Raw genomic sequence first — 23,950 nt, 5'->3', positions numbered from 1 at the left:
GCCATATTATCATGTTCTTGTAGCTATACTGCTGGCTCCATGGACATAACTTTGGAATTTCTGAACTAAATTTCACTGTGCAACGTAATAAGTTGACAGGAGCTTGACTACTACAGTCATTCAAGTTTTACTGTTCTGAATCTGTTCACATTTATAAAAAGTGCATCTATAAATTAAACCTTGAATTCCAGCTACATGCAACATTTATGAAGTGTTTAAGTAGCTGTGTATATTTAGAACTACAAATTTAGATACGTGGTATGTATGTAGTGCACCCAAATTCTGAGGGGTTCTAAAATACAGGATCATGTTATCAAGAGAAATATCTGACAGCATTTTGGAACGACAGCTTTTAATTACTGTAAAGCCACCGTCCCTGGAGGTGTTCAAGAAACATGGAGATATGACAATGAGAGACACGGTCAGTGGGCATGGTAGGGATGGGCTGATGGTTGGACAAGGCGACCTTAGGGGTCTTTTCCAACCTTAAAAATTCTATGAATGTAAATACCTACAAGAGAATAATATTCACTCATGGTAAATAGAAGTAAACTAGTTCAGAATAACAGATATAAGATACAGTGTTTATTTTTTCTGCTCTTTCACCCAGAGTGAAACAGGCAACCCCAATAATGGAAAGTCAATAGAAAAATATAAATATTGTTGAGAGGTACAAGAGCTTTACCTGGTCTCAAGATATGTATTCAAACATGTGTTATACTCCTTCTCCTTCTCGTCAATGGTCTTTGAATACCTGGAGTAATCAAACATTCATAAAGCTTGTTTTGAAAAATGTTCCCTATCAAATACACATCCCTCTATAATCACAGTGTCAAATACACAGCATTGATAATTTGTACAGCCTATATATTATTGCTCTATGTGCACTTAAATGTACTACTAATTAAGAAGCAACTAACCAATGTAAGTGCTAGCTGATAATTATTCATAAAAGATTTGGCCCAAGCTATTCACGTTAAAGATAATACAACAGCATTCTTTAACAAAAGTATTCTCAAGTCTGTAAAACTGTCGGAGAATATTAAAAATACAGCAGGGATTGACAAACTTGCTAATTAAGTCAGCTCCAGCAGTTACCTGGCAGCTGTTGTAAATGGTTACCTGAATTTGCAAAAAGAAAATCAAACCAAAACAAAACAAAACCCCCCAGAGAAACAAAACTAAAGCAGATGCTCATACTTCACACACACCATTACTATGAGAAAGCTTCTAGCTGGCTATACAGCCAATGATAAAGTTACGTAAGACTTCTCTGGTGACTGAAGTGCTATGGGAAAAGCTACATTAAATCACACAATATATTTTTCAGTGACGTTATCTCTGAGCTGCCTGGACTGTGGTAGAAGGCTGAATGAATCTGCTTGGCATTCCTTCAGAGCCAGGAAACTACTTGCCAGGGGAATACCTGGGTCTGCTGTACACAGGACTGTGGTAGGATACTACTGATCTAAGTTCCATGGGAGGCTCTGCAGACTTCTGTTATAGGTTGAAGAATGGGTAAAAAACAACAGGTACATACAGCTATGTGGCTCCTGCAGTTTTACTTCAAACTGAGCATTAAATGATAAGTCTTGGAAGGAAGGAATAATAACAGATAAAAAGAGTGAGAGAAAGATGCAGATCAAAGTTTACTTGGATTGACTGAGGAGGATCAAGACATGAAAACTGAAATGAATTAAGAATTTTAAGACCAACCATACAGCAGAAGCGGAGCACAGTGAGGAAACAGTGTTAAGTCGTGAAGGAGAAAAGCAACAAAGCAGTGCAGATCTAAAGGATTTTGGAAAGCCAGAAGATTCTAAGTAGTGAAAAAATAGTATTTATTAGGTTATTTACGTTAAGCAACTATACGCGTACCCTACTGACAGCAGCTCTCTAATCCAAAAGTTGCATTTAATTTACTTTCATAGCTATATTATCAGAGCAAGAAGTTTGGAGTTTTCATTCTGACACACCTCAAAGAATATCAGTGGATATGAAATTTATCACAGTCTATTAGAAACAGCCGTACGTACTGCTGCTTTTGGAAGAAAAAAAAAGACAACAAGCGAAAGGACAATAATGTAAGCCTGTGTTCAAAAATGGTACCTATCATTGGTATCCATATGCTTTTTGGCTGTGTTCCTCATTGCTTTTAAGTTCTCTTGATTTTCCTTTTTCTCCTGTTGCCACTTTTTGACTTTAATTTCTAAAGCTTGATGAAGCCACTCCACTTCTTTCTTAAATATCTAAAAGCAGAAAATAAGAAAACATTTCTGCAAACGGTATTCTGTTAAAATGCAAGTTAGAGCAGATTGCTGACACATGATCAAAAGAAACGCTACTGAAATTTACACTGACAGCTTCACTTAATTTACTTTTAGGTCAGGTATTTAGCACAAGTTTGTCTCTCTCTACTCTGCCCTTATAAGGTCCCATGTGGAGTACTGCATCCAGGCCTGAGGTCCCCAGCTCAAGAAAGAGTGGAGCTGTTGGAATGGGTTCAGAGGAGGATACAAAGACAATAGAGGGCTGGAACACCTCTCCAATGGAGAAAGGTTGAGGCAGCTGGCCTTGTGCAGCCTGGAGAAGAGAAGGCTCTGGGGAAATCTTACAACCTTTCAACAGACTTATGAGAAAGATGGAGAGAGACTTTTTACCACAGCCATAGTGTTAGGACAAGGAAAATGACTTTAAACTAAGAGGAAATTTAGGTTCAATATCAGGAAATTCTTTCCCCATAGGGCAGTGAAGCGCTGGCACAGCTGCCCATAGAAGCTGTGGTGCCCCATCCCTGCAGGTGCTCAAGGCCAGGTTGGATGGGGCCCTGGGCAGCCTGAGCTGGTGGGGGGCAGCCCTGCCCACAGCTGGGGGGTGGAATTAGATGATCTTTAAGGACCTTTGCAACGCAAAACAGTCTGTGATTCTATAAAGCCAGAACTAAGGAGATCCCAAGATGCAGTAAAAGAATTTACTCCAAAAAATGCTCAAAGGAAAGGAAAACTCATGAAACGAATATTGTAGATAGACCCTCCTCTTTACTAAAGAATAATGCAGGGAGATGGATAGAATGGCTTTGGTCTAACCTGATTTATTTAACTGAAAAGCTCCCTTTAAAATGCAGACAAATGAACAGTTAGTAGCACAATCTGCTTAACTATGAAATCAATCCAGTCAAAGTGCTAAACAAGCTGACGGTGATGTCTGGAAACTACTCTTGCTGCCATTTTCACAGAAACAAGTCTGTTAGACTCCCCAGCAAATCAATCACTGACCACTGGAAGCCCTTCTCCTCCAGAAGAGGGTAAGTGTCAATAGCACGGTGCTTTTTTTGTCCTTTAGTTGAATAAGAACCAGCACCCATCCTCTAGATGGATGCAACCAATTTTCTGGGTTCATTTAAGTGCATTCTTAAGACAACACACAAAGATTTTCAGATTTGCTGAGTAAAACTTCATAGCTATGAGGACCATCGTTCAAGTTTCAAAAAATAGCGTTGACCCATCACAACCAATACTGTCAGCCACCGCAGCTGATCTTTGCTAACCCCACTGCTGCACAGGTTAAAATGTTACCCCTCTTTCTTCAACAATTTTCTTTATCAGCTCTTCTAAAACGTTGATTTCCTCTGAGCTCCGGTTTTCTAATTGTTCATATTTTTCCTGCGCTTCTTTAAGTTGCTCTTTTAATACTTGATGCTCTTTTTCCATACGTAGAATATCTCCCTGGAAATAAATCAGTCACAGAAAGTAATTCAGAATCTACCAAGCACAGAGCAGCAAACATTCGTAACAGTCAGCAGATATTCAAAAATTGTGGATATTTTTTGGTGCCTTTTTGTTGTTGTTTTGTTTGGGAGTTTAGTGGTAGTTTTGCTTTTGTTTCTTTGGGACAGAGAAATCTGTGTAACAGTAATGAACATCCATGTCCGGAAAGAATGGAATATGAAGAGTCTGAAGATCATATTTTCTCATTCTGACAGGCACGTAAGGTCACCATTAGTATCAGCCTGAGACGTCTCAGTCTGTATCTTCCAATTTAAATCAAGCTTACAGATTTTTTTGAGAGGAAGCACTCAGTTTCCCTAAAACACTGTCCAACATCTGAATGGCTACAGTACAAAGCTCCAAGGCCTCCTTTTAGTGGGCAGTGTTGAAGTTCATAAAGACATTACAGATCGCAGCCCGCCATGAGGGGTGGGGAAAAAGAAACAAACAAAAGAAAATAACCGCAATTCAAAAATATATTTTAGAACATCTCACTTTCAGAGAACCTTAACCTTCATGCTATTACAGATTTGGGCCCTGCTTTAAGCTTCTTCATGAGAAATATGTAGAAATAAGTATACAGGTAACTTACCTGTTGCTTCTCAAATGGATGAAAAGGCAAAGTATTAGTTTCCCTATCAGTTACTTCATTATTCACCTAGAATACAAACAATCATGAACTGATGAGAAAAATCTCCTGCTTACACGTGCAACTACTACGCCAGCTCTTCTCAGGAGCTTTTACATCTAACCTACAATTCTATGAATCTAACTAAATTCTGGAATAGGTTTACCCACAACGTAACAGGAAACTATGCATATATTCCCAAAATGGACTTGAAGCTATAATGAAAGCTGTTTTTTTCCCCCTAATACTTCCCAGCTTTAATTGACTATGTAGCATCATATTGGCGACAATTCTTACAGCCTTCAAACACAGCTGTGTTCCATTTAGGCACATGCGCTCTATTTATATTCTTAAGACTGGCAAATCCAGAGTCTGACTGCTCATGGAGCAGCTGCGTTTTGTTGCTCATGAACTATGACACAAATGCATCTCCTTAGAAGCAACTAAACTCAATGACCTTTGGAATTCTTGCTTGTTTTCTTCTAGGATCTCTCATTAAGGATGTACTGAAAGAACTGATGTTTAAAATTTAATCATGCAATATACTGAAGATCCAGTTTATGTTACCACGCCAATACGCTATATAGCCGAATAATGGTAATTGCTTTGCCATACCACACTTCCACAAACAAATCTGTTGCATTCTGACCTTTCAAACTCTGCTAACTAGAATTCACTACATTGAAAAGCGTTGTTGTCTTCTGTTGACAATTTGTTAAATGTGCTCAGCAATTAAAAAGAAATTCCACCTTAAAAGCCCTGTTAGCCCAGCAAGTGAATTCATTCGCCAAGTCAGTAACTGCTTGGGAAAGGTTTCAAGTAAGTGCAAATAAAACAAGTCTGGGAAAAAAAATAAGGGTAACGATGAAACGTGTTAACACTTTCATAATTTACAAAGCAATAACAACAAGATGACTATCTCACAGCCATAAAATTTATTCCTTCGTTAGTAAATTGAAACAAATTAAAATGAGGAACTTTTCTACAATCATTCTTCTAACATGCTGGATAATCTACCATAGGAATAGATGTGAGAAACCGCCATGCCTTTAACACTGAAAATCTGGCATCTTTACACAAAGTGCTTTCTGTAGCACTAAATACTACTATACAATACCCCTTGTATTTGGGCAGCTTGAAGTATTATTGCTCTTGAAACTCAATTCAGTGTTTGACCCTTCAGGAAGTCATAAAGAAATCATCCCAAAAGGAGCTGTGCCTTCCACTGCTGCAGAAACGTAATGCAGGATGTCAACACCATCTTTTGTCACTTACATGCTTTTAAATGAGTGTTCCATTTTAACCTCTTACCTGAACAGCTACCATCCTTGTATGAGGATTGTTTTTCTTTACAGGTATACTTCTGCTTTCTTTTTCCTTCTTAATCATCTGTATATCACAATCAGCTTTATCTGTACCATTTGGAACAGAAAAACTGTCCTCATAAAATGCATTATCTGAGTTCTCCACCAGGCACTGAGGGTCTCTGTATGTTTCTATATCAGCTGGTATAAAGTTGCTGCTGACATATTTTCTGTCTGAACTTGCTAATTCATCATTATCCTGATGAGTGACATGATCAGCATAAGTATACCCAGGTTGCTTGGCACCATTTGACAGGAGAGGCAATGGAGAAGTCACTGGCGATGTTCTTTCACACTGATAATCCCAGGGAGTCTGAGGCAAAAATCTGCTTTCATCTCGAAAATCCTGATAAAGTAAAACTTCTGAAAAATAAGGCATATTTTCAACAGGATCGATATCCTGACTAAGCACTGATTGCCATGGAGTAGGCAAAGAATAGGTCAAATATTGTGGAGTCTCACAGCTTCCTAATGATATGTCAGCAGATGTTGACGTATGAGGTTGTTTAGGATAAGACATTGGTTCAAATTCCTTAGCAGCTGGATTTAACTGTATCTTGTTCTGGAAAGAATTTTCTCTCACATCACAGACAATATAATTTCCTCCTTCGTTATTTTCAGTCTCATCTCTGTTTTTACTTTCTTTAGTAAGAACATCATGCCGTAAGCTAATAAAATTATCCACCATAACGAAACGATGGGATTTCAGAAGAAAAGATTTCAAACCACCCTCATCTTCTACAATCTTTTGAGCTTCTTCAGGGAAATGTTCATATTCCCCAACTAGCAACTCATTATTTAATTCCATCGGACCGTGCTCTTCCAATATCTGAGAGAAATAGCTGGGAAAAAAAAAAAAAGTGTAATTGTTCATTAACAATTTCTCATACAATTCTCAAGTTTTATTTCACATGTATTTACACAGTAATAAAAAGCAGTAAGTCTTCAGCACTACTGAAGAACGAACATTCGGAGTTCTATCTAAGCATAAATACTGCCTGTGACACTGGTACTCAGAAGCCTGCAGCCACCTGAAAGCGTAGTACACATCTTTATGTACATACCCAAATATAATGGACCATTAGGACTTAACTCCGGCCTTTATCAAATTATGTGATTTAATAAGATGCTGCATCTAATACTGCTGCCCCCCAAAGGGGGACTTATGTGAGACGTTACTGCATGCAATCTACATATCATTCAATGAGAATTGAAAGGAACAAAGAAAGAAAGCAATGGTCTAAGGAAAATGTGTTGCTGTCAGATGACAGGTACATACAAAATATACTGTTAGTAAACTGCATCGAGATATACTTTCTATATTGTTATATGCCATAATTTTCTCATTTAGAAATGACTACAGTGACTATCAATGAAATAAACAGTTAAATTCCACCTCCACGTGTCAGAAATGTTGCCCTGCTCACTGGTTCAAAGCTAAATTGAGGTCTGCCATTTGACAGGCAGACTTCCTTTATTCCTTACAAGCAGATCCGCAAGTCTGAGTTCAAGGCCTCAGTTTTTCTGCACTCATCCAAAATTGCAGAGCTTTTGTGTTTGTAATTATCAACTGCTTCTACAGTAAGCAAAGATGCTTCAATTCTAATTACTTCTGTCAGTTATTTCTTGGAATACTGTAGCATTAGTTATCTAACACAAAGGTACAGAATTTACAAGCATTTAAGCAAAAAGAGTAAAGTCTTTAGACTGCTAACCACAGAACTGTATACGTACTCATATAAGCTTTCACATGTTTGATTTAGATTATCATCCAGTCTTTGATAGCTGTCAATGTTTGAGATGCCATATGCAGATTCAAACTCCTCTAGTTGCCTCCGAAGATATTCTGGGATTATACATGGTTCATAATATGTAAAATCTCTACAACGTTAAACAAAAAATAAAGAAAGACTCAATGTCTCAGAAAGTAATTACATTCTTCACATACACTGAGAGGAGAATTAAAACATGGCAGCTACACAGATGCTAAGAAATATCCCAATAGCAAACATTTTATAACAAGGAGAACGTGCACTATTCCCTAAATAGTGAACTGCTAAACTTCTTAAATTGAGAATAATTAGTAACTAGTAGTAACTAATGATAATAAAGCTTAGCTGTCTCCTAGCAGCTCTTCTTCTGACAAATGTATCAACTAATTTCTTTCTACTGTAAAGTGGAACAGGAAGAAGGTAAGAAGTTACATGAAAGAATAGCTTTTGGCCTGGAAGCCTTACTGGGACGCAGCCTGCTTGTTATTTGATTACCTATTAGATCACTAACATCTTAAAACCTATAGTATCCATCATACCTGTCCCAGAAGAAGAAAAGTAATGGCTCCCCGGAAGCTCGAATGAAGGTTATTTCAAGAAATACCGATATATGAACCCAGACTTTCTAAGGTGTTTCTAGGCCTGCCTACTCTGGTACCTGCAGAGTACTTGGGAGCTTGGACAACAAATGTAAAGGTGCATGATGATACTTACAAGGTATTTTCTTCTATAAATGTATTTTCTTCTTGTGGTGCTGTACTAACTCCACTGGATAATACTAAAACAGACTAATTAAAAACAGATTATTACTTTTCATCTTGGAAAATGATCCAATGTAATGAGTATGAGTAACTTGCTTACACAGAACCTTGTTCTGTAATTTTATTGCTTTCAGATGCGAGACTCTGAATGGCAAAACCCTCAAGTACAATTATCGGCATGAAGCCATGCTGAGAAACTTCTTAATTTTAAGTTATTAGCTTCTTCAGAACTTAGTCCAGATCATACAACACTGTGATACTCCAACAGTCCAACCTTCTTTAATTTTTACTTATAAGTATCATCTAAATCCTGGATGCGCTTGATTTTTCACTGAGTTTTGGTCAGACACACAGAGTTTTATGGCAGAGTTTTGCCTACTGCAGCACACCAATTGAATTTATAGGGATCCTTCCTGGAAAAAAGCAAGTACCATAATTTTTGTCATGAAATTTGGGCAAAATCATAAAATGTTGGGGGCACGGAGGAAATCAAGATGACTATTCAATAAAGCAAGGTTCTAGAAAAGCAGGACAAAAGACGCTATGTTTCGGATTCAGTATTGTTTCAAGCAAAACCTATAAAATACTGAATGAAGTTTTATCTTAGCAATAAGCACCTGCAACTTCGGTGAGTGAGCTGCAAATAAAAACGATGAGAAAGGCAGTCAGACACAAAGCATCAGGTTTATCTCATGACTGGTAAATAGTCCTCCGTCACATTTGCTATTTATCCCTGGAATACAAAGTGGAGCTGAAATATCAATTACGTAGTGCTGTCTGTGCTTTGTATTAACTGATTATTTTTTTATTTTTTCCTGTGGGAAATTAAGATCAAAGTGTGAGGACAGTGGACAGACTAAAGTTATGAGCACACAGTTCGAACCCAAGATCTTCATAAATAACTTCTTTTCAAGTGCAGAATCATTTTTTATACTGATTAATTCAGACTGTAACTAAACAACTAAAACTGTATTGACTGTGTCTTAACATATTTCCACTAGAGGAAAAAAACACTTCAAGAAGGAGCTTCCACAAGATATTTACAGATATTTATCAATATCTAATCTCCAGTAACTCTGAAAGAAGACTGTTTATAGTAAGCAGCTAAAAAGTTACATACCCGTGGGTCTTTATAGTTCTTCTTTCTGCTTTTGTTTTTAACTTTGATACCATTAGTCTGAAACAGAAAGAGAACGAATTATTATGTAAAGCAATAATAATAAAATGATGACACATTTCCAGAATCAATTCATACATTTAAAAGCCCCATATTAAAATTCAGATTCTGCGTTGACCAGGAAGACTTCCAAGGTTAAGCATGCATGTCATCCTGTCCCTCTCTCCTATGCTCCCAGCTGAACAACACAAAAAGGAACAGAGCTTTGCAAAACCTCATCCTTTGGTTTCTTGAACACTGAACAGAATACAAACAACAGTGCATTGTCGTAGTAGTTTGGATGCTTATTCACTACTTACGTCTGACATTGCATATTTAGGCAGCTGTGAACCTGTGGCAACACAGATTTTTGTAAGGAACAAAAGCAAATAGAACTGGCAGAAGTTTTGGTCACTTCAAATTCCTGTTAGGATAAGGAAGAACTAAAATACCTCTTCACTTTTTAACAGGACACCATTATACATTAACATAACTCTACTAACAATAATTTAATTATACTAGAGATCATCCTTTTATTGTAGGACACAAAATAGGGATATGAAATAGAATTTATTGTTGGAGCTTTTAATGCTTGGATTTCTAATTCATCCAGTGAAAGAGCAAGGAATCTCACATCTCAATATGATTTATATTAATTAATAGCTCGCCATGTTTATTCTGTATCAAAAGCAAATCTTGGTTTTGTACAGATAAACTTATCTGCAGGCTAGAATAGTTCTAATTGATTGTGTTTCAAACATGTAATTAACTGAAATGACGCATTCCTGCCAGTTAGGATTGTAATTAATATACTAACCAAAAAGTGATTCAGAACGATATACAGTTTAAGAGTTCTGGGTTTAATCTGGAAAGCATCAGTGAAAGTTGTTCACTACAAGCACTAAGTGTATCTCACTTCAAATTTACTGCGCTTGTTAGTGGGGTGATGTTCTAATTCCATCCTTACAGCTTAATGGCATCTGAAAGTAAAGCTGGGTTACACCACCCTCTCATGAGTTGCTTTAGATGTTAAAATACACAGCACAGCTACCATCTGAAATTCTTCAGTTTCTAATTAAGCACTCTCAAGGAAGAAATGTACTTCATGTCAGTTATGGTAAATATGCAGACAGGCAAGTTAGTAAGAGTCTCTGCCTGTAAACTGGGCACACCTTTTTCCTCCCAATTACTCTACAGTTTTGCTAGAGAGATCTTGTCAACATAACACCAAAATGCTGTGAACACCACTCCCCTACACTGCATTTGCCCTATCCAATGTAACACATTACTGTAGTCTCACTCGCTTTCGCTGTAACCCCCTCATCTTCATCCTTGAATGTACATACTCTAAAGCTGTCCTGTTGGTTGAGTTGAAGAGAAAATCCTATAGAAATACTCACTGAAGAAAGAGTATGCAATGCATTACTAAAGGACAGAGGCTATTTTTTAAAGCCTCACAGTGTAAGTCTCCAATCAGGTCTAAAGGATGATGTTAGCAAGCAAACAAAAGAAATGCATGTGTCTCATTCATTTTTGCACATTTTTTCTCAACACCAAACACATATTTGTTTCTGAGCTTATATCAGAATGGATACTTAGGTTAACATACCCATATATCTTCATTTCCATGCTTCTTTAATATGATGGTGGGGTTGTCTATAAAAGGATAATCACACTCATGAACTCGTAAATTACACTGAGTAGTAATATTCAACTGTGAGCTACGCAATCACAGTTATAAGTATTATACTCCATCTAACACCACTGAAGCACCACATCTCAAAGACTCGTTACAGAATCTTTATGCTTAAAATTAAATACTAATTCTGTATGGACTGCATAGACACATAAACATACGTGCCAGCCCATGATACAAACAGCAGAATGGCTTGGCTTTTTTAAGATTATATTGTATTTTAAGCACTGAACACACAAGCTCATACGCATGAGGTTAGCAATTTAAAGACATTTCAGTCTTTTACAGTGTATATCAAAGGAGGCATAGAAAGCAGACAAGATTCAACGCTTGTAATAATGAAGACCTTTGCAGACTTACCCGTTTTATCAAAGAATTCATCCAAAGCTTGATGGAGAGATGGAAAATTTTCTCTGTTGTCTTCTAACAGCCATATAAAACAACGGACCTTTTCTAGAGGTGGTTTTAAAAAATAGTCTAGAATTTCTCTGCCTTCAGAACTACTTGACACATAGTCAAATTTACTACCATACTTCTCATTCCACAATGAAGATAATATAGAAAAGTCAAGTTGTGTTAAAGACTGTCCGTACTGAAGGATGAAGTTCACTGTCGCTGTCAACCCTAAAAGAGCAGAAAAAAGCCACTGTTTCATTTCAGCCTGAGTTTCTTTCATTTTAAGCATGATCTTGAAAGTGAAAGCTACCACGACAAATTAACTGTGTATAAATTTTACTCTCAGTCACCAATGACTACATTGTATCTGAATGCAACTGAACAAATTCTTTGAGGGACACGGACACACCCGAATATAGAATCCTTGTTGAAGTTTTTGGCATCTTAAATCCTTTATGCAAGCAAACAAGCTTTTATCTTCACCCAGGTACAAATTCAACAGCAAACCACACAGCAAGGCAACAATACCAAAGAATATGAAAATAAATTTCTTCCAAGTTAAAGAAATCACCATGATACACTTCCCAGAAAGAGATCGTATCTGCAAATATTCTCATTTAAGCCTATTTGGGAACTTTAAGATGTGAGACAAATAAATAAATACACAAATATTGTTTCTTTCTCTCAAAGCCTGCAGCCATTACAGCGCTTTACTTTTTCTGGGAAGGTCTCTCTCTGTAGAGACAAGAGAGGTTGCTGCTGTTACCAATGGTCACTCCTACTTCTGAAATCCTGCCCAGGATCAAGTAAAGGAAAAAGGAAGAAAGTTTTACCTCACCCCTTAGAGTTATGAAAGCAAAACTGGGGAATAGGAAGGTTAATTTTTCATCTGTAGATTGAACAATAAGATCAGGCAAGTTCTTCTGCTGCTACATAAGCACACAGCTTACCCAAATCATTAAGGTGTTTCATCCACCTCTGTAACTTGGGATCCACTTCTTCCAGCTCACTCAGTACACGGATAAAACCCCTTGTTTTCACTCTGTTTTCTTCCCGAATCAAGTAACTGATCAGCTGCTCCACCACAGCATGTGACACGCTGCTAGTTTTGCAATATGATGTGTAATCCTCTTCACTGATTACAGACCAGGAAAGTAATTCCTTTAACAGCTTGGAGGCATCACGGACAGCAGTTTTTATCTGCTCAGCATTTTGAATGATACGCTGCAGGACTTGATCGCCAGCATAACCTGCATAACCTACGATGGGATTTAAAAACAAACAACAAAAAGATCTCATGGTGTCTTGTTGTTGATGTTTGTTTGTTTGTTTTGTACAATTGATAACATCAACTCCGATGTACAGATAACTTGGACTAAGTGGCTCTTTAATATTAGTTTTTTTACAGCATTAGTACATGGTTTTAAATTCAGGATATGGAACAAAGTAAACCAAAACTGAAATAAAAGTAATCTTAAGTGGAAATTCAAGTCCCTAAGGGAAGATTATGTAGGTCTTCAAGGGTGCTGGTGTGAGAAGTATGTCCAATACTAAGAATCTGTTCTTCTTTTACCATTTGATTTAGGACACCCAGAACATTATCTGCTATCTTTACACAATAATCTGTACTTCTACATACCACTGCGATTATGGTATTGACACGGTTCATTTTGCAGTTGATTTTCTTCTATTTTCTGTTTAGAAGAATGCAGTGCATCTTCCCGTGCACGTTTTCTTCGTAATTTTTTTTCTTCTTTCCTTTTTAACTTCCGAAAACTGATAAAAACAATTAAATAGTGAATCCAGTGTTACTTGAGATAAACGTGCCTAACTCCCTGGGTGAATAAACTTGTTCTATGTCTTACAACAGGTATACACTTCCCTTCTACCATAAAATACAATTTGGAAGAGTACAAATATAATCATGCTACTTTCCATTTAAGTTAGTAAGAGATCACAAGCATTCACGAGTCAGGTATGCAATGGGGAGAACTTCCTCAAAATTCCTGAAGAAATTTTTACTCTCATTAATAACATCTGAATTAGGATTAAGTACCTGAAATAGACTTCTTTTTTCTTAATTTTTACTCAATATTTTGCACCAAACAATCAACTTTTAGATTTCCTTGACATTTTAAAATGAATCCAGCTTTATCCTTTTGGCATATTGTTATTTATAATTTTACTTGAACAAAAAGCATACAAACAGTTATATTAAAGGCACATGCATCAACCTTATCAAATAGCTTTATGTATGGGAAACTGTTGATCACAGCCTGAACCTCTGATTAACCACCTGAGGCAAGCAATGAGTCAGCTGTGGGAGCACAGGTGAAGGTAATTCAGCTGTGCTACTGGAAGGGGTGGAGCCAAGGGGTGGATCTCATTTAAGGGCTGACCACCACTAAGGCAAGGATCTCTTCCTCTGGAGACTGCTCTTTTGTGGAGTTTGTGTTGAACCTTCAACATTGGTGAGCATTTTCCATTTATCATAGATTATCTTTCTATCGTAATAATGTTTTATACAAAACATCTGTGTAACCCCTGTTTACCTATTGACTGTATAGTTGCATAACTGTGCAATTATATAACTGTACAAGTGTTATGCACTTGTACGTGTAACTGTACAAGTTATAAGCAACTATACAAGTTTATATTTAGACTTTCTAAGCAACCAGAGAAAGTTTGCTAAACAGATTTATTTCCTGCATAGTTAAAATCCAGCTGAGTTCTTCCCTTCAGCAATGAAAGAACACTTGCAACCTCAGCCTGAAAATGAAGGTGGTATTCTAATCCAGATGCACTCAACTTGAAACACTGTATTTTTAATCAGGACACTCGGTCCACTACTAACAGTAACAAACACCTGCTCTTTCAGTATCCAATTGTTGAGCATCTTAGTACAAATGAATGATGTACAAAGAGAGCCCACAAGAGCGCACAAGTCACACTCTTCCCAAACAATGTGTTGTTTCACCATCCACAAATTTCACAATGAGATTAGGTTTGAGCGAGATGGACTTGTAGATGACTAAATAATTCTATGATTGGGTTGTTAAGTACTTTTACTCAACCTTTTAGTTGACTTAATTTTCTATTACCAGAAAAAAATCAGTTCATTCAAATACATGTTTTCAGTAGCCAAGGACAAGAACAGTTTCCCAAAGTATTTGTGGTGTTCAATCAATTCCTTAAGAGGCAAAAAGTTCAACCCTAGAGAAAGCTTCCTCAAATTGATTCAACTTACTCTTAAATGTCAGACAGTTTACCTTGAACATTTCTGTTTAATAACAGCTCTTGGTGGTTCCTTGGGTTTTGTGATTTTTTGTTCAAACTACAAAAAAAAAAAAAAAAGTGACATCACATTAATAAAATTTGGGTTACAGTACAGCACTGTTTTTTTCCCTGAAACCCAACAATATTTGAAGCTTTGGAAAGCAATAAAAAACAACATTACCACAGTGATTTGCACCTTTGCAAGCTACTTATGCCTCATTAAGGTCTACATGAAAATAACTTCATCAAACATTACAACTCAGCACACAGCAACAGGTTTTTATGTGCAAAAAAAGACAGGTGGGAAGGTAGCGCAAAGTCAGGAAGTACTGGATACTGTTTATCTGTGCTGGTGGACAGGAAGGAAACTTTACAATATCTTTTATTGCTTTTCACACATCAATGCTGGTCAAGGAAGAAGAATCCATCTCCCCAAACTAAATACAAAACACAGCTCCAGTGCTCCTCAATGATGGTTGTACCCAAAACAATAAGGTAACAACCACTCCAGCAAGTTAAGAAGAGAGCTGACAATTTAAATGCCTAGTAATGCTCAGATTCTTTAGTGAAGATAATACTTATGCATTTGTATATTCCTGGTGAGTTACAATATTACCTTCAATTTATCTCCTTTACCAGAATAAATATTATAGAGGTTTTCATATTTTATATAAACTTTTACTTACTTCACATTTTACCAAACCAGAAGAACTGAAAATAACTATTTTTGAAATAAGGCCTTTACAGTCAGGAGTGAAACATAATTCTTGAAGAAAATCCTGTAGGAGAAAAAGAAAAACACAAAAACCTGCAAATCCATGCAAATTCTATATTCTCATACAAATTAGAGCTTCTTTATTTGAGGTGACTGAGGTAATGAAAGCTAGAATAGGCTTAGACTCGTACTGGATGAGGAGAGTAAATCACTCACAGCTGTCTAGGCAAGGAATCCCCACCAGAAGGGCCCTAGACCTGTGGCAAACACCTGCTGTTCACAAAGCAAGGGCCCTTCTTCAGCTTCAGGAATACATAAAGTAATGGTCTTAAAGTTGACTCATACCCTCTCAGAATTTCCTTTTATTTCATATTGATTGCCAATATAATCTTCTGTAAGATTACTTTAGATATGATAAATGTCAAATTGCTTCTTTGACACCAAGACTTTAGAAGGAATAAATTTTCTTGTGGAAGGACATGACACAAGAAAAATAGGCTAAGCACATCCAGGCCTTTCTTCTGTAAATGAAAGCAAGCTTTGCCAACACTTGCACATCAGACCATTCAGCAAGAGAATCCTCTTCCCTCTCTTCGTGTCAAATGAGTAGAATACGTAGCTGTAGCACCTCACGTACCATAAACAAAAAGAATGTTGTAATACTGACTAGACAAAGAAGAAATAAAATGCTTCTAGTCTAACATAGCTCTTACCTTGTCATTCTTATCACTGTAATTTGCAGTTTTCAACTTCTTCCAGCAGCTGGTATGAAACTCCACTCTACATTGCTGACAGCAAGTAATACGTATGAAACCCTAACAGTAGAAAATAATACAAATTTAATGCTTTTAGAAATACAGAAAACAGTGCACAGCTTCACAGAAGATATGATGTAGGGCTGAAAACAGGAAAATAGAAAGTTCAATTTCCCAAATGCTCTTGAACTAAAACATACCTTAAAGTCTGGATCTGTAAAAAATATTTGGATCTTGGAGTGGCCATGGCACTGCTGATAGCGACACACTGCATCCGGCTCTGGAGGGAACCTGCATTCCTCAATGCAATTCTTCAAGAACAACTGAGAAACACAAAGTGACAGATAATAAATTGCACAGAAAGCAGGAGAAGATCAACTGTTTTCTTCTAGGGAAATTTGCAGTGAAACAGACATCTCTTTTTGAACAGCAGGAGGCAACTAATACCAAAAGAACAACTCAGTCATAGTGAAAGCTGCGCAAGATTGCCCTTTTACACCAAAACATTCTAAAGTTCATTTGAACTGCTGTCAACTATATACTTCCCTGCATGCAGGTTTATACAAGCTTAACAATTCCAACAGCTTGTGAATATACAAGTCTTCAATTACCAAACACAATAAGCCAGACTACCCCAATATAATATGATGAAAATGGACTGCTTGTTCCTGCCATTTCATACCACCTCTGGGATCTGGGTTATAACATTAAGTACATTCCCAGGAACAGCTCAGACCTGGCTCTGCAATGCAGCTAATGAGCACTGTGTGAGCAGCAGCGTGTGAGGTGCATTACAGCGGCTTTGTGAAGAGTATGTAAGAGTTCCATGGGGTTGGAACTGGCCTGAAATTAATAAAACATTGTTAGCAATACATAAATGCCCAATCACAGCCTTCAGATATTTGTATGATATTCTCCAAGAGTCTCTACAGCAATAATAATTACAAACTTTTAACAGCTTTTCAACATACAAAAGTACTTTTTAATTCTAAAACCACACGTTGGGTTTTTCTACTCAAACATGGAATGTTACCATGCCACACCCAACATAATCACTTACCAGGAACTACACAAAGTCTCATTTTTGTTTTAAATACAGATCACTTGAACAGTATTCAACTTCACTTTTTTGCTAATTCTAATTTCTGATTTGTTCTCTCTAGCTTTACTTTGCGTTTAGCCTTTACATCTACCCAAGCAAAGTTTAATAATACGCAACTCACAAATTACTTGGGGAATATCAGAACTATGTTATTACATAAAAATCCCCAAGTGCAGACTCTTAAACAGAGACTTTGTGATTTAAACAGCATGCTTTCCAGCAGCACCATTTTGCCATCGTAAACAGAGCTCTACAAAGACCAGGCTTTGAGTTGGCAGTGCCCAAGAAAACAAGCGCTGCACTGGCTTCTCCGTGTTGAGTCTCTCCCTGCTTCTGTTCACCACTTTCTTTGGCCTTGACAATGTGAGACCATTTGAGAGTACAGCACACTGTTGTTTTTGTTTTTAAACATACCTGTAAATTCTCTGTCCGTGTTTCTTCAATGACCTGAGATGTCGTGGGCCAAGTTAATACTCCAGGTACAATCTTATGATTAATCATTGTTTGTGACTTCATAAACTGATTGAGTGCATCTGAAAACCTGAAATTTAAACAGGTAAAACGCTGAGATGATATATCAGTGTCTTTTACATGGCTCATAATTCTCTCACGATTCATTCTACGCTTCAAGAAAAAAACAACAGTAACAGTAAGAGTATGTAGAATGTATTAAGTTATCTGGGAAAAAGTAGCATTTTGCATAAAAGAATCATGGCCTGAGGCAGTAGCTGAAGATAGGGTCCCAGAGGCCAGGTATGGATATTATGCAGACTGAGAGCCTGCACTGATGTCCGAGGGATCCATGAGGATAGGTGTGCTCATCAGTCTGGAGAGTGAAGTCATACTTATTTTCACTAGTGACCTTTGATCTCTACCTCCCAGAAAGGAAACAGAGGATGTTGTTCTCTGTACTGAAGTATTACCTGCCTTCAGACAGTGTTACATGGTTGCTACTCTGACTGTGGTAGCCTCTGTGGGCAATTGTGTTAATGTGTGCATGTGTGTACCTCTTCAAAACACATGCAGTCTCTCTACCAACCAAAACTGCAAAGAGAAGCAGCAGTCACATCCACAGGGCTGGGCACAGTCACCTCCTGTGCCTTACAGACAGCCTGGCTGCATCGCAGCAGCAGGAAGGAGGAATCCTCTCACAGAGTCCAGCACTTCTTGACCAGGTTCATGCAAATATTCCACAAGAAGAGGGCTGAACGTTTGATGTTAAACCTACTTATTTGATAAATATGGCACTGTACTGGGTTTGCATAGCATGGACTGGGATTTTGTCTGGTGGAGGAGAACAGGAAGTGTGTGCAGAGGCATTCAGTGTCAATCTACCACAGACAAATCATGAGATCTCGATTTAGTAGAGCAATATACTTGTGTCATGATTTCAGTATAATACAGTAACTGCAATATACAGTTGAATCATAGTACAGTCACGGTTCCCATTACTGGTCTTTCTGTGCTAACTGTCACAATGCTGGGTGTTCCCAGTTTACAGGAGATAATATTTAGTCTGATGCCAGCTCAAGCTCTTTTCAAAGCTGGTTAGTTGTCCGGTTTTTCACACTGGATCAGGATGAGCCATATATACACTCTTCCCTGTACCACTCTGGCTAGCTCAGGACTCTCTTTGCTATTTACCTCAGGGAACTTAATGACTGACTGGTACAGCTGTCTTGGCTAAAACCAAGGTTACTCTTCATCCTCCCTGATCATGCAATAAGTTCAGCTTTCGCTATAATGCATGCATAACAAGCTCATCATTTTCCTTGCCTAAGAGCTCATCTCCACTGTGGAGGCATGCTGGTCAGTCACATCCCCACAGCCTGGAGAATGCCAGATTCAACTGCGTCTATTACATTTTTAACATTAACAAAACTGAGGTAGTAACAGATCACTCTGATATTTGAATTTGTTGATTAAGACTAATTACAAAAAAATTGAAAACAAAAATACACAACCCACACATGTATTTCTCAAAGGAAAAGAGATTCCGTATCAAATAATGAAATTTTAGATCACACTAACCTGTTTTGTCTGAGGTACACTTTTCCAATTCCATAGTATGCCAGACAATCAAATCTTTCTTCCTGGTACTGTACAATTATTCTCTTAAACTGGTCTTCAGCCTTTGCCAAAGCCTTGAAAATACATTTAAGACAAAAATGAGATGCTTAGACTTTCCATTTTGTCCTCTTGTTTTTCCTGCAAGGTGCCCGACTGTTTGATTTGTCTTAAGGGCAAAAAAGGAAATTAAGCAACTTTATGCTCATGCACAAAGGGCTTTAAAAACAAGCAACCTAAAAAGTAATGAGCTTATTGAGCTACAAATGACCAGATAGTTTTCAACTCACTGAAAGACACTGAATATTTGTAAGCAGTACTGGGATCTACTTTCTGTTTTCAGGAACCAAAAGCACTGTCTCCTTCTTTCTTTTTTTTTAAAGAATAGTACATGACCATATTACAACAAAGATAGAGAAAAACAACTGACCACTTAAATACTACTTAAGAATCTTACTTGAAAGTTTAGAAAGTAATTTTCTTATTTGGTCGTTTAATTTGTCCACAAGTATTAAAGACCCAGTCCTACAAAACGTGACTTTATAACCTGCGATAAAAGCTTTCCTTCCCAACTCATCTTATGTCTGCTAAGAGTTAAGACAAAAAGGGACAACCAACTATCAGAACTAGAACTTCAAATAAAAAGCAAGACAGTGGTTTAACATCATACCTCAGGCTGTCCTATTCCAAGAAGAGAAGTAGCATGTCCATAGATGAATACAACATAATTAATAACACGAAGATTCAGTTGCTGCAAATAGAGTCAAATGATAGAAATAGCATGAAAACACCTGGCTAGTAACAGGCACATTACTGACTAGTGTGAATTGAAGATCTACAGCAGGCATAGAAAACTATCATAGCTTCCAACCACATTAATGTTGCATCTGGCATAAAGAGTGAAGGCCAACTACACCTTTATCTTGGCCATTCGGCAGCCTTAAATGTTTCCAAATGATACATCCTGAAATATCTGCTTTTAGAAATACAACAAGGTAATATGTTGACTACATGTAGTACAATGTATCTTTGCTGGATTTCATGTTTAGAGTTGTATCTTTTTATTTGAAAAACAAAAACAGAAACAGAGAAAAAAAAAAACCTTATCTCAGACCTTTTTTTTCTACCTAATAAACCAGGTCACAGTTCTGATGGCTCAATGCACTATTTGCCTGGTGATGCAATTAGTACAATCTTGCTCTTGGCACTACGATACAAACAGCTTGAAGTACACGTGCACAGAGGTGGTCACATAAAACCTAACACTACAGATCAGCTTTTTTTTCTTTTTTTAATTGCCTATTTGATGGTGTCTTTTAAGAAATCCAGGATCGCAAACAGCTCAGGGGCAGAATGGCTATAGACGCATGCACTCAGAATCTGTAATACCTGCATCAGGGAATTAGATGACAAGAACAATATCAATGCTTTTCACTCTGTAACATGATGAATAAAGGTTAAGCCAGCAAGGCAGTCATTTCATATCAAGTTCTTTGGTAGATACCTTTAAGACATCACCTAGAAATGCACATGTACACTGAGCATTACAAAGATGCATCATACAATCCCATAATTACCCTGTTTTCAATTTTTGTCATTTTTAAGCTCCTTGGCATACATAGTGCAACACATAACACATATTCAACATGATGGTCAACAATTCAGTAATAATCACAAAATCACAGAACTGTAGGGGTTGGAAGGGACCTCTGGAGATCATCGAGTCCAACTGCCCTGCCAAAGCATGATAAATAATGATTTATTTTGGGCGGAAGGAAAGAATGACATGGTATTGAAAGCATAAAGCCCAATTACCTTAATAAATAAATTAATTCCTCTCTATTTACCTTTAATTCTGAAGGATCAACAATGTTCAACAATTGTGAGAACATCTGTTCAGCACTGTGACACCTCTGGTCCATCAAGGCTGTGTAACCATCATGAACGAGGGATTTAATCACTTCAAGCAACATAGTTGAATCCACCTAGAATATTTTAGAAAGCAGCTACTCAAAATGAAAACAGCATTATTTTCCCCCTCTTTTTCTTCAGAAACTTCCAAATTCAGTTCAAGAATTATCACCTTTTGTACAGCAAAAAGCAAAACGTGTTTTCCCCCCACTTGTACATTATTTGTGCACAAATGTATTTCCAAATAGCTGAGAATTACTTCTTTCTGCCTACAGTTTTTTCTCCATCTAAGTTCCAAGTTAATGCCTGAAGGCCTAAAATTGCATTAGGTTATCAAAATTTCTCTACAGCTCCTTCCTGAAGTCTGGGGGAGTTTCCAGCAGTACGGCTTAAATTAATACAAACAATTGAAGAATTAGGAACTTCTGTTCCCTTGATCTACCTAAACACAAAACATAATGCTAGCTTTGGGAAGCACATCATTGTGCTAATGCAGAAATACTTTTGACTGTTTAAGAAGCTCCTCAATCACAAGCAAAACAAAACAAGAAAAAGTTATCTGGTTTTTAACCATTACAATAACATTGTAATTAATTGTATTCCTATGAACTGAATTAACGTTTTGACATGCTAAAACTAATGGGTGTCCAGTATGTAGTTTAAGCAGTTTAAGCATTTGGTGGTTATCAGATAGATGGATGCACAAACCCCCTATGATCTCAGCATTAAAAACATGTATTTGATACATAACTAGTAAGGTTTTAAGTACTTAAGCATTAAGAAGTAATTCTGAGAGAAGTTATGAAATCACATAGACTCCTTCTGATGCCAAATCAAAACAATGCTGCTGCATTTTCTTCAGGGTCGCATAAACACAAAAAGAAGATTTCTTTTTCCTAACTAGACAATATTTTCCAGAGTTTTTCAGCATTGACCACCACTGAGACACAGCTGCCTTTTTGTCAAATTAAGGCTGGACAGTGGTGGAAGGGGGAAAGGAGGAGTAAAAAGGGCTACGAGCAATGAGACAGCATAAATCAGTGCAATCCTATGATCCTTCTTCCTGATAAAAATCAGGCTCAGTGTGAAATGCTAGGTTTTTGAGTGATCTTGGACAGCATTACTAAAAGACAGCAAATCATTTACAGCTAAGGTCATATGCTATGTAATTCCCCAAGTTACCTGGTGCATAGTACAGACGAGTTTATCTTGGATGGTTTTAGACTCTATCTTCGAATCAAGGTGATCCCTACAAACAACAGGACAATGGCATTGTGAGTTTGTAGATGTACTTTGCATGCACTAAATTTTTGAGAAACAGGAATGCCTGTACTTTTAACAACAACATCACAACAGCCTATATGACAGAAGTTATCATAGCACACCCTTTCTCAACATTAACAAGTATTGGAACATTTCAACGGATTATGATACTATTCAACCTTATGGTCTGGGATTCAATAGGGCTTCAGGGAAGTAAAAGCCCACTTCATCATTTTAGTAATTTTATTTCACACAGAATCACAGAAGAGAACCTGGGTGGAAGGGACTCCAAGGATCATGTAGTTCCAACCCCCCTGCCTGGCAGGGCCACCAAACATACACATTACTAGATCAGGTTGCCCAGGGCCCCGTCCAACCTGGTCTTGAACACCTCCAAGGACGGGGCATCCACAACCTCCCCTGGGCAGCCTGTTCCAGGGCCTCACCCACCTCTCCTAGTGAAGAACTTCCCCCTAACATCCAACCTAAATCTTCCCTCTTTTAACTTAAAACCATTTCCCTGTGTCCTGCTATTGTCAGACCTTTCGAAGAGTTTACCCCCCTCCTGGAGTAAGTTCCCTTCAGGTATTGAAAGGCTGCAATGAGGTCACCCCGCAACCTTCTTCTCTAAGGCTGAACAAACCCAACTCCCTCAGCCTGTCCTCATACGGGAGGTGCTCCAGCCCCGATGATCATCTTTGTGGCCCTCCTCTGGACCCTTTCCAAAATCTCCATGTCTTTCTTGTACTGAGGGTCCCACACTGGACACAGTACTCCAGATGGGGCCTCACAAGAGCAGAGTAGAGAGGGACAATCAACTCCCTATCCCTGCTGACCACCCCTCTCCTGATGGAGCCCAGGATCCCATTTGCGATATTTGATCTTCTTTACCTCATCGTCAGCTGACCTGCTTTCACACTAGACCAGGTGACTTTCCAGCATCAAAGGTTAAAGTACACTTTAGGCCTCTTTCCCTTTTTCTGAGTACAAGATCCTTCATTCAAGCACATCTACTTAAAAACAATTACATATGGCAGTTTGGCAGGGCACAGGCAAGGAAAACACAGAAGAGAAGAAAGGAGTTCTTTCCAGTTATTCCTTTCTCTTGCTGGAGCACAAAGGATCCTTGATTATTTTTGAAGCCATTCTACGTGCCAATTACAGAAGTGGAGATTTGACTGTAACTGACCACATACCTCCCTTGTTAGGAAATACTGTATTTTCCCAAGTCTGAAACTCCACTGTGAGAGAAGTAATTTTGTAGATGGTTCTATTACTTTAAAGAGGATTTGTTCTCACAGTGACTTCTAAATTTCAGAGC

The 23,950-nt window shown here is 37.7% G+C and overlaps 1 protein-coding gene across 11 annotated transcripts in view; it reads right to left on the bottom strand.

Annotated features, from left to right (window-relative positions):
- TTC3 (tetratricopeptide repeat domain 3) overlaps window positions 1-23,950 on the bottom strand; it is a 54,604-nt gene that overhangs the window by 7,647 nt on the left and 23,007 nt on the right. For 10 of the 11 annotated variants that reach the window (XM_015882372.1, XM_032448901.1, XM_032448903.1 and 7 more), the window contains 21 exons: window positions 22,549-22,615; window positions 21,303-21,440; window positions 20,126-20,206; window positions 19,420-19,532; window positions 17,803-17,929; window positions 16,487-16,609; window positions 16,245-16,346; window positions 15,503-15,595; window positions 14,810-14,874; window positions 13,180-13,316; window positions 12,491-12,799; window positions 11,505-11,768; window positions 11,058-11,104; window positions 9,413-9,469; window positions 8,246-8,319; window positions 7,494-7,640; window positions 5,707-6,601; window positions 4,360-4,425; window positions 3,576-3,725; window positions 2,110-2,249; window positions 686-754 (listed from right to left, as the gene is read on the bottom strand). In XM_015882372.1, the coding sequence (XP_015737858.1) occupies window positions 686-754; window positions 2,110-2,249; window positions 3,576-3,725; window positions 4,360-4,425; window positions 5,707-6,601; window positions 7,494-7,640; window positions 8,246-8,319; window positions 9,413-9,469; window positions 11,058-11,104; window positions 11,505-11,768; window positions 12,491-12,799; window positions 13,180-13,316; window positions 14,810-14,874; window positions 15,503-15,595; window positions 16,245-16,346; window positions 16,487-16,609; window positions 17,803-17,929; window positions 19,420-19,532; window positions 20,126-20,206; window positions 21,303-21,440; window positions 22,549-22,615 (3,264 nt within the window). The remainder of the gene's footprint in view (window positions 1-685; window positions 755-2,109; window positions 2,250-3,575; window positions 3,726-4,359; window positions 4,426-5,706; window positions 6,602-7,493; window positions 7,641-8,245; window positions 8,320-9,412; window positions 9,470-11,057; window positions 11,105-11,504; window positions 11,769-12,490; window positions 12,800-13,179; window positions 13,317-14,809; window positions 14,875-15,502; window positions 15,596-16,244; window positions 16,347-16,486; window positions 16,610-17,802; window positions 17,930-19,419; window positions 19,533-20,125; window positions 20,207-21,302; window positions 21,441-22,548; window positions 22,616-23,950) is intronic. The other variant, XM_032448898.1, reaches the window with a different exon arrangement.

The sequence above is a fragment of the Coturnix japonica genome, chromosome 1, assembly GCF_001577835.2.
Source record: "Coturnix japonica isolate 7356 chromosome 1, Coturnix japonica 2.1, whole genome shotgun sequence".
Lineage (NCBI taxonomy): Eukaryota > Metazoa > Chordata > Aves > Galliformes > Phasianidae > Coturnix > Coturnix japonica.
The sequence above is the reverse complement of the archived record's forward strand: the minus strand, read 5'-3'. Positions and strand labels throughout refer to the sequence as shown.